The 10,599-nt window shown below is 53.4% G+C and overlaps 1 protein-coding gene across 1 annotated transcript in view; it reads left to right on the top strand.

Annotated features, from left to right (window-relative positions):
* The first annotated feature begins 10 nt into the window (after window positions 1-10).
* LOC141258650 (uridine-cytidine kinase-like 1) overlaps window positions 11-10,599 on the top strand; it is a 31,422-nt gene continuing 20,833 nt past the window's right edge. Inside the window, exons 1-3 of the mRNA XM_073673603.1 lie at window positions 11-192; window positions 2,648-2,847; window positions 2,918-3,024. Coding sequence (XP_073529704.1) covers window positions 119-192; window positions 2,648-2,847; window positions 2,918-3,024 — 381 coding nt within the window. The 5' untranslated portion in view covers window positions 11-118. The remainder of the gene's footprint in view (window positions 193-2,647; window positions 2,848-2,917; window positions 3,025-10,599) is intronic.

Genomic DNA, 10,599 nt, shown 5'->3' with positions numbered 1-10,599 from the left:
GGGACGCCGGGATACGTGGTTTCTATTCTATGTTGTCGTGTTGACGCCGTGAGATGACGTCAGGGGGCGCAGTGCACGACGGAACTTGTAGTCTGTGCTGCAGCGCACTTGTTCCGGCATGGAGAAGAGAGCGGCTGAGAAGAGAGGCAGCGGGGAGATGGAGGGGGAGCCCGGGCGAGGCCGGACACACAGGTGCGGGGCAGGGGCGGGACTGTATACGGAGATGTCCGGGGAATGTGAGGCCTCCATGTGTCCACTGCTCAGTGCCCCCTGCTGGGCGGAGTGTGTGAGGCTCCTCCTCGTTTGGGGCCTTCGGGGGAGGAGTGGAGAGGGGAGGAGCAGAGAGGCGGCCTGCGCGGGGGAGGAGCGGAGAGGCGGCCTGCGCGGGGGAGGAGAGGGGGAGGAGCAGAGAGGCGGCCTGCGGGGGAGGAGCAGAGAGGCGGCCTGCGCGGGGGAGGAGCAGAGAGGCGGCCTGCGGGGGAGGAGCAGAGAGGCGGCCTGCGCGGGGGAGGAGCAGAGAGGCGGCCTTCGCGGGGGAGGAGAGGGGGAGGAGCAGAGAGGCGGCCTGCGCGGGGGAGGAGCAGAGAGGTGGCCTGCGGGGGAGGAGCAGAGAGGCGGCCTGCGCGGGGGAGGAGCGGAGAGGCGGCCTGCGCGGGGGAGGAGAGGGGGAGGAGCAGAGAGGCGGCCTGCGCGGGAGAGGAGCAGAGAGGCGGCCTGCGCGGGGGAGGAGAGGGGGAGGAGCAGAGAGGCGGCCTGCGCGGGGGAGGAGCGGAGAGGCGGCCTGCGCGGGGGAGGAGCAGAGAGGCGGCCTGCGCGGGGGAGGAGCAGAGAGGCGGCCTGCACGGGGGAGGAGAGGGGGAGGAGCAGAGAGGCGGCCTGCGCGGGGGAGGAGCGGAGAGGCGGCCTGCGCGGGGGAGGAGCAGAGAGGCGGCCTGCGCGGGGAGGAGAGGGGGAGGAGCAGAGAGGCGGCCTGCGGGGGAGGAGCAGAGAGGCGGCCTGCGCGGGGGAGGAGTGGAGAGGCGGCCTGCGAGGGGGAGGAGTGGAGAGGCGGCCTGCGCGGGGGAGGAGCGGAGAGGCGGCCTGCGCGGGGAGGAGAGGGGGAGGAGCAGAGAGGCGGCCTGCGCGGGGGAGGAGAGGGGGAGGAGCAGAGAGGCGGCCTGCGCGGGGGGAGGAGCGGAGAGGCGGCCTGCGCGGGGGAGGAGCGGAGAGGCGGCCTGCGCGGGGGAGGAGAGGGGGAGGAGCAGAGAGGCGGCCTGCGCGGGGGAGGAGCAGAGAGGCGGCCTGCGCGGGGGAGGGGAGGAGCAGAGAGGCGGCCTGCGCGGGGGAGGGGAGGAGCAGAGAGGCGGCCTGCGCGGGGGAGGGGAGGAGCGGAGAGGCGGCCTGCGCGGGGGAGGAGAGGGGGAGGAGCAGAGAGGCGGCCTGCGCGGGGGAGGAGCAGAGAGGCGGCCTGCGCGGGGGAGGAGCAGAGAGGCAGCCTGCGCGGGGGAGGGGAGGAGTAGAGAGGCGGCCTGCGCGGGGGAAGAGCAGAGAGGCGGCCTGCGCGGGGGAGGGGAGGAGCAGAGAGGCGGCCTGCGCGGGGGAGGGGAGGAGCAGAGAGGCGGCCTGCGCGGGGGAGGAGAGGGGGAGAGGCGGCCTGTGCGGGGGAGGAGCGGAGAGGCGGCCTGGGCGGGGGAGGAGCGGAGAGGCAGCCTGCGCGGGGGAGGAGTGGAGAGGTGGCGAGCGGGGAGGAGCGGAGAGGCGGCCTGCGGGGGAGAGGGGGAGTAGCAGAGAGGTGGCCTGCGCGGGGGAGGAGAGGGGAGAAGCAGAGAGGCGGCCTGCGCAGGAGAGGGGGAGGAGCGGAGAGGCGGCTTGCGCGGGGGAGGAGTGGAGAGGGGAGGAGCGGAGAGGCGGTCTGCGGGGGAGTGGAGGAGCAGAGAGGCGGCTTGTGCGGGGGAGGAGTGGAGAAGGGAGGAGCGGAGAGGCGGCCTGCGGGGAAGGAGAGGGGAGAGGCGGCCTGCGCGGGAGGAGGAGTGGAAAGGGAGAGGAGCGTAGAGGCGGCCTGCAGGGGAGGAGAGGGGAGGAGCGGAGAGGAAGTCTGCAGGGGAGGAGCAGAGAGGGGAGGAGCGGAGAGGCGGCTGTGGGGGAGGAGAGGGGGGAGCGGAGAAGCGGCCTGCAGGGGGAGGAGCGGAGAGGAAGCCTGTGGGTGAGGAGAGGGGAGGAGCGGAGAGGGGGAGGAGCGAAGAGGCGCCTGTGCTGGGGAGGAGCGGAGAGGCGGCCTGTGCTGGGGAGGAGCGAAGAGGCTGCCTGCGGGGGAGGAGCGGAGAGGGGGAGGAGCTTTAAGGCGGCCTGCGCGGGGGAGGAGCGGAGAGACGGCTGTGGGGGAGGGGCGACCTGCGGCGGAGTGGGGAGGAGCGGAGAGGCGGCCTGTGGGGAGGGGCGGCCTACGGCGGAGTGGGGAGGAGCGGAGAGACGGCCTGCGGGGGAGGGGCGGCCTGCGGCGGAGTGGGGAGGAGCGGAGAGGCGGCCTGTGGGGGAGGGGCGACCTGAAGCGGAGTTGGGAGGGAGGGGGGGCCTGCGGCGGAGGGTGGAGGAGCTGAGAGAGGTGGCCTGCAGGTGATGATGTAGTGGAGGAGAAGGTGACACTCACTTTTCCTCTTCCTGTGGTCAGTGACAGTGGCGAGGACTCTCTGGACACCCTGCTCACCCGACTGCCTCTCACCCCGTCTCTGTCACCCCGGAAACGCACCACCAGTCAGAGTAAGACGGAGCCTCCATTGTTGCGCACCAGTAAGAGGACCATCTATACGGCCGGACGTCCTCCCTGGTACAACGAGTCGGGGACCCCTTTCAAGGAGGCTTTTGTGATCGGTGAGTCGGTGTGGCGGTACAGCGTGGCCTCGCAGTGTACTCGTCTAACACCCATGATCCTCTCTTCCAGGTCTGTGCGGGGGCAGCGCGTCGGGGAAGACGACCGTGGCCAATAAGATTATAGAAGCTCTGGACGTGCCGTGGGTGGTGCTGCTGTCCATGGACTGCTTCTATAAGGTGGGAGCCCCCTATTACTGCAGCCGTTATTACTGGGTCCGCCGTTACCGCTCTTTGTGACTCCTCCCCTGTGGTGATGTCATCACGCCACATTCCTAAAATTCAGGGTCCTCCCGTACTGTGGTGTTCTCCCTGTGCCAGCCATCAGGGGGCGCCTCTACCTCATCCCAGAGAAGGCAGGTGATGATGTACGGCACCCGCTGTATTGTGGTAGTAATGATCAGGCTGCAGGCCGCAGTGGTAATGGCGGCCGGGGGCATGCTGCCATATTGGTGCTCGTATGGAGCCCAGCGTGCAGCTGGCGTCACAGCATAATGTCGGGTGCAGCGGTGTTGTGCTGTGCAGTACGAGCGGTATAAGGTGGGAGCCCTCTATTACCGCAGCGATGGTGTACATCTGTACACTGTAGCACAGTTATAATGGTGGAGATGATGACCGCACAGCTTCTGTAGCACAGTTATAATGGTGGAGATGATGACTGCACAGCTTCTGTAGCACAGTTATAATGGTGGAGATGATGACTGCACAGCTTCTGTAGCACAGTTATAATGGTGGAGATGATGACTGCACAGCTTCTGTAGCACAGTTATAATGGTGGAGATGATGACTGCACAGCTTCTGTAGCACAGTTATAATGGTGGAGATGATGACTGCACAGCTCCTTTAGCACAGTTATAATGGTGGAGATGATGACTGCACAGCTCCTTTAGCACAGTTATAATGGTGGAGATGATGACTGCACAGCTCCTTTAGCACAGTTATAATGGTGGAGATGATGACTGCACAGCTTCTGTAGCACAGTTATAATGGTGGAGATGATGACTGCACTGCTCCTGTAGCACAGTTATAATGGTGGAGATGATGACTGCACAGCTTCTGTAGCACAGTTATAATGGTGGAATGATGACTGCACAGCTCCTGTAGCACAGTTATAATGGTGGAGATGATGACTGCACTGCTCCTGTAGCACAGTTATAATGGTGGAGATGATGACTGCACAGCTTCTGTAGCACAGTTATAATGGTGAAGATGATGACTGCACAGCTCCTGTAGCACAGTTATAATGGTGGAGATGACTGCACAGCTTCTGTAGCACAGTTATAATGGTGGAGATGACTGCACAGCTTCTGTAGCACAGTTATAATGGTGGAGATGATGACTGCACAGCTTCTGTAGCACAGTTATAATGGTGGAGATGATGACTGCACAGCTTCTGTAGCACAGTTATAATGGTGGAGATGATGACTGCACAGCTTCTGTAGCACAGTTATAATGGTGGAGATGATGACTGCACTGCTCCTGTAGCACAGTTATAATGGTGGAGATGATGACTGCACTGCTCCTGTAGCACAGTTATAATGGTGGAGGTGACTGCACAGCTTCTGTAGCACAGTTATAATGGTGGAGATGATGACTGCACAGCTTCTGTAGCACAGTTATAATGGTGGAGATGATGACTGCACTGCTCCTGTAGCACAGTTATAATGGTGGAGATGTGACTGCACAGCTTCTGTAGCACAGATATAATGGTGGAGATGATGACTGCACAGCTTCTGTAGCACAGTTATAATGGTGGAGATGACTGCACAGCTTCTGTAGCACAGTTATAATGGTGGAGATGACTGCACAGCTTCTGTAGCACAGTTATAATGGTGGAGATGATGACTGCACAGCTTCTGTAGCACAGTTATAATGGTGGAGATGATGACTGCACAGCTTCTGTAGCACAGATATAATGGTGGAGATGATGACTGCACAGCTTCTGTAGCACAGATATAATGGTGGAGATGATGACTGCACAGCTTCTGTAGCACAGTTATAATGGTGGAGATGATGACTGCACAGCTCCTGTAGCACAGTTATAATGGTGGAGATGATGACTGCACAGCTTCTGTAGCACAGTTATAATGGTGGAGATGATGACTGCACAGCTTCTGTAGCACAGTTATAATGGTGGAGATGATGACTGCACAGCTTCTGTAGCACAGTTATAATGGTGGAGATGATGACTGCACAGCTCCTGTAGCACAGTTATAATGGTGGAGATGATGACTGCACAGCTCCTGTAGCACAGTTATAATGGTGGAGATGATGACTGCACAGCTCCTGTAGCACAGTTATAATGGTGGAGATGATGACTGCACAGCTTCTGTAGCACAGTTATAATGGTGGAGATGATGACTGCACAGCTTCTGTAGCACAGTTATAATGGTGGAGATGATGACTGCACAGCTTCTGTAGCACAGTTATAATGGTGGTGATGATGACTGCACAGCTCATGTAGCACAGTTATAATGGTGGAGATGATGACTGCACAGCTCCTGTAGCACAGTTATAATGGTGGAGATGATGACTGCACAGCTTCTGTAGCACAGTTATAATGGTGGAGATGATGACTGCACAGCTCCTGTAGCACAGTTATAATGGTGGAGATGATGACTGCACAGCTTCTGTAGCACAGTTTATGATGGTGGAGATGATGACTGCACTGCTCCTGTAGCACAGTTATAATGGTGGAGATGATGACTGCACTGCTCCTGTAGCACAGTTATAATGGTGGAGATGACGACTGCACTGCTCCTGTAGCACAGTTATAATGGTGGAGATGATGACTGCACAGCTTCTGTAGCACAGTTATAAATGGTGGAGATTATGACTGCACAGCTCCTGTAGCACAGTTATAATGGTGGAGATGACTGCACAGCTTCTGTAGCACAGTTATAATGGTGGAGATGACTGCACAACTTCTGTAGCACAGTTATAATGGTGAAGATGATGACTGCACAGCTTCTGTAGCACAGTTATAATGGTGGAGATGATGACTGCACAGCTTCTGTAGCACAGTTATAATGGTGGAGATGACTGCACAGCTTCTGTAGCACAGTTATAATGGTGGAGATGATGACTGCACAGCTTCTGTAGCACAGTTATAATGGTGGAGATGATGACTGCACAGCTCCTGTAGCACAGTTATAATGGTGGAGATGATGACTGCACAGCTTCTGTAGCACAGTTATAATGGTGGAGATGACTGCACAGCTCCTGTAGCACAGTTATAATGGTGGAGATGATGACTGCACTGCTCCTGTAGCACAGTTATAATGGTGGAGATGATGACTGCACAGCTTCTGTAGCACAGTATAATGGTGGAGATGATGACTGCACAGCTCCTGTAGCACAGTTATAATGGTGGAGATGATGACTGCACAGCTTCTGTAGCACAGTTATAATGGTGGAGATGATGACTGCACAGCTTCTGTAGCACAGTTATAATGGTGGAGATGATGACTGCACAGCTCCTGTAGCACAGTTATATAGGTGGAGATGATGACTGCACTGCTCCTGTAGCACAGTTATAATGGTGGAGATGATGACCGCACAGCTTCTGTAGCACAGTTATAATGGTGGAGATGATGACTGCACAGCTCCTGTAGCACAGTTATAATGGTGGAGATGATGACCGCACAGCTTCTGTAGCACAGTTATAATGGTGGAGATGATGACTGCACAGCTTCTGTAGCACAGTTATAATGGTGGAGATGATGACTGCACAGCTCCTGTAGCACAGTTATAATGGTGGAGATGATGACTGCACAGCTTCTGTAGCACAGTTATGATGGTGGAGATGATGACTGCACAGCTCCTGTAGCACAGTTATAATGGTGGAGATGATGACTGCACTGCTCCTGTAGCACAGTTATAATGGTGGAGATGATGACTGCACTGCTCCTGTAGCACAGTTATAATGGTGGAGATGACTGCACAGCTTCTGTAGCACAGTTATAATGGTGGAGATGATGACTGCACAGCTTCTGTAGCACAGTTATAATGGTGGAGATGATGACTGCACAGCTCCTGTAGCACAGTTATAATGGTGGAGATGATGACTGCACAGCTTCTGTAGCACAGTTATAATGGTGGAGATGATGACTGCACAGCTTGTGTAGCACAGTTATAATGGTGGAGATGATGACTGCACAGCTTCTGTAGCACAGTTATAATGGTGGAGATGACTGCACAGCTTCTGTAGCACAGTTATAATGGTGGAGATGATGACTGCACAGCTCCTGTAGCACAGTTATAATGGTGGAGATGATGACTGCACAGCTCCTGTAGCACAGTTATAATGGTGGAGATGATGACTGCACAGCTCCTGTAGCACAGTTATAATGGTGGAGATGATGACTGCACAGCTCCTGTAGCACAGTTATAATGGTGGAGATGATGACTGCACAGCTCCTGTAGCACAGTTATAATGGTGGAGATGATGACTGCACAGCTCCTGTAGCACAGTTATAATGGTGGAGATGATGACTGCACTGCTCCTGTAGCACAGTTATAAAGGTGGAGATGATGACTGCACAGCTTCTGTAGCACAGTTATAATGGTGGAGATGATGACTGCACAGCTTCTGTAGCACAGTTATAATGGTGGAGATGACTGCACAGCTTCTGTAGCACAGTTATAATGGTGGAGATGATGACTGCACAGCTCCTGTAGCACAGTTATAATGGTGGAGATGATGACTGCACAGCTCCTGTAGCACAGTTATAATGGTGGAGATGATGACTGCACAGCTCCTGTAGCACAGTTATAATGGTGGAAATGACTGCACAGCTTCTGTAGCACAGTTATAATGGTGGAGATGATGACTGCACAGCTTCTGTAGCACAGTTATAATGGTGGAGATGATGACTGCACAGCTCCTGTAGCACAGTTATAATGGTGGAAATGACTGCACAGCTTCTGTAGCACAGTTATAATGGTGGAGATGATGACTGCACAGCTTCTGTAGCACAGTTATAATGGTGGAGATGATGACTGCACAGCTTCTGTAGCACACTTATAATGGTGGAGATGATGACTGCACTGCTCCTGTAGCACACTTATAATGGTTGAGATGATGACTGCACTGCTCCTGTAGCACACTTATAATGGTGGAGATGATGACTGCACAGCTTCTGTAGCACAGTTATAATGGTGGAGATGACTGCACTGCTCCTGTAGCACAGTTATAATGGTGGAGATGATGACTGCACAGCTCCTGTAGCACAGTTATAATGGTGGAGATGATGACTGCACAGCTCCTGTAGCACAGTTATAATGGTGGAGATGATGACTGCACAGCTCCTGTAGCACAGTTATAATGGTGGAGATGATGACTGCACAGCTCCTGTAGCACAGTTATAATGGTGGAGATGATGACTGCACAGCTCCTGTAGCACAGTTATAATGGTGGAGATGATGACTGCACTGCTCCTGTAGCACAGTTATAAAGGTGGAGATGATGACTGCACAGCTTCTGTAGCACAGTTATAATGGTGGAGATGATGACTGCACAGCTTCTGTAGCACAGTTATAATGGTGGAGATGACTGCACAGCTTCTGTAGCACAGTTATAATGGTGGAGATGATGACTGCACAGCTCCTGTAGCACAGTTATAATGGTGGAGATGATGACTGCACAGCTCCTGTAGCACAGTTATAATGGTGGAGATGATGACTGCACAGCTCCTGTAGCACAGTTATAATGGTGGAAATGACTGCACAGCTTCTGTAGCACAGTTATAATGGTGGAGATGATGACTGCACAGCTTCTGTAGCACAGTTATAATGGTGGAGATGATGACTGCACAGCTCCTGTAGCACAGTTATAATGGTGGAAATGACTGCACAGCTTCTGTAGCACAGTTATAATGGTGGAGATGATGACTGCACAGCTTCTGTAGCACAGTTATAATGGTGGAGATGATGACTGCACAGCTTCTGTAGCACACTTATAATGGTGGAGATGATGACTGCACTGCTCCTGTAGCACACTTATAATGGTTGAGATGATGACTGCACTGCTCCTGTAGCACACTTATAATGGTGGAGATGATGACTGCACAGCTTCTGTAGCACAGTTATAATGGTGGAGATGACTGCACTGCTCCTGTAGCACAGTTATAATGGTGGAGATGATGACTGCACAGCTCCTGTAGCACAGTTATAATGGTGGAGATGATGACTGCACAGCTCCTGTAGCACAGTTATAATGGTGGAGATGATGACTGCACAGCTTCTGTAGCACAGTTATAATGGTGGAGATGATGACTGCACAGCTCCTGTAGCACAGTTATAATGGTGGAGATGACTGCACAGCTTCTGTAGCACAGTTATAATGGTGGAGATGACTGCACAGCTTCTGTAGCACAGTGATAATGGTGGAGATGATGACTGCACAGCTCCTGTAGCACAGTTATAATGGTGGAGATGACTGCACAGCTTCTGTAGCACAGTTATAATGGTGGAGATGACTGCACAGCTTCTGTAGCACAGTTATAATGGTGAAGATGATGACTGCACAGCTCCTGTAGCACAGTTATAATGGTGGAGATGACTGCACAGCTTCTGTAGCACAGTTATAATGGTGGAGATGACTGCACAGCTTCTGTAGCACAGTTATAATGGTGAAGATGATGACTGCACAGCTTCTGTAGCACAGTTATAATGGTGGAGATGATGACTGCACAGCTTCTGTAGCACAGTTATAATGGTGGAGATGATGACTGCACAGCTCCTGTAGCACAGTTATAATGGTGGAGATGACTGCACAGCTTCTGTAGCACAGTTATAATGGTGGAGATGATGACTGCACAGCTCCTGTAGCACAGTTATAATGGAGATGATGACTGCACAGCTCCTGTAGCACAGTTATAATGGTGGAAATGACTGCACAGCTTCTGTAGCACAGTTATAATGGTGGAGATGATGACTGCACAGCTTCTGTAGCACAGTTATAATGGTGGAGATGATGACTGCACAGCTTCTGTAGCACAGTTATAATGGTGGAGATGATGACTGCACAGCTCCTGTAGCACAGTTATAATGGTGGAGATGATGACTGCACAGCTCCTGTAGCACAGTTATAATGGTGGAAATGACTGCACAGCTTCTGTAGCACAGTTATAATGGTGGAGATGATGACTGCACAGCTTCTGTAGCACAGTTATAATGGTGGAGATGATGACTGCACAGCTTCTGTAGCACACTTATAATGGTGGAGATGATGACTGCACTGCTCCTGTAGCACAGTTATAATGGTGGAGATGATGACTGCACAGCTTCTGTAGCACAGTTATAATGGTGGAGATGACTGCACTGCTCCTGTAGCACAGTTATAATGGTGGAGATGATGACTGCACTGCTCCTGTAGCACAGTTATAATGGTGGAGATGATGACTGCACAGCTCCTGTAGCACAGTTATAATGGTGGAGATGATGACTGCACAGCTCCTGTAGCACAGTTATAATGGTGGAGATGATGACTGCACAGCTTCTGTAGCACAGTTATAATGGTGGAGATGATGACTGCACAGCTCCTGTAGCACAGTTATAATGGTGGAGATGACTGCACAGCTTCTGTAGCACAGTTATAATGGTGGAGATGACTGCACAGCTTCTGTAGCACAGTTATAATGGTGGAGATGATGACTGCACAGCTCCTGTAGCACAGTTATAATGGTGGAGATGACTGCACAGCTTCTGTAGCACAGTTATAATGGTGGAGATGACTGCACAGCTTCTGTAGCA

This window comes from Phyllobates terribilis, unplaced genomic scaffold (assembly GCF_046119375.1).
Source record: "Phyllobates terribilis strain yellow unplaced genomic scaffold, ASM4611937v1 Scaffold_3__8_contigs__length_932513732, whole genome shotgun sequence".
NCBI lineage: Eukaryota > Metazoa > Chordata > Amphibia > Anura > Dendrobatidae > Phyllobates > Phyllobates terribilis.
Note: the sequence above shows the minus strand (reverse complement) of the source record. Positions and strands in the feature narration are given on the sequence as shown.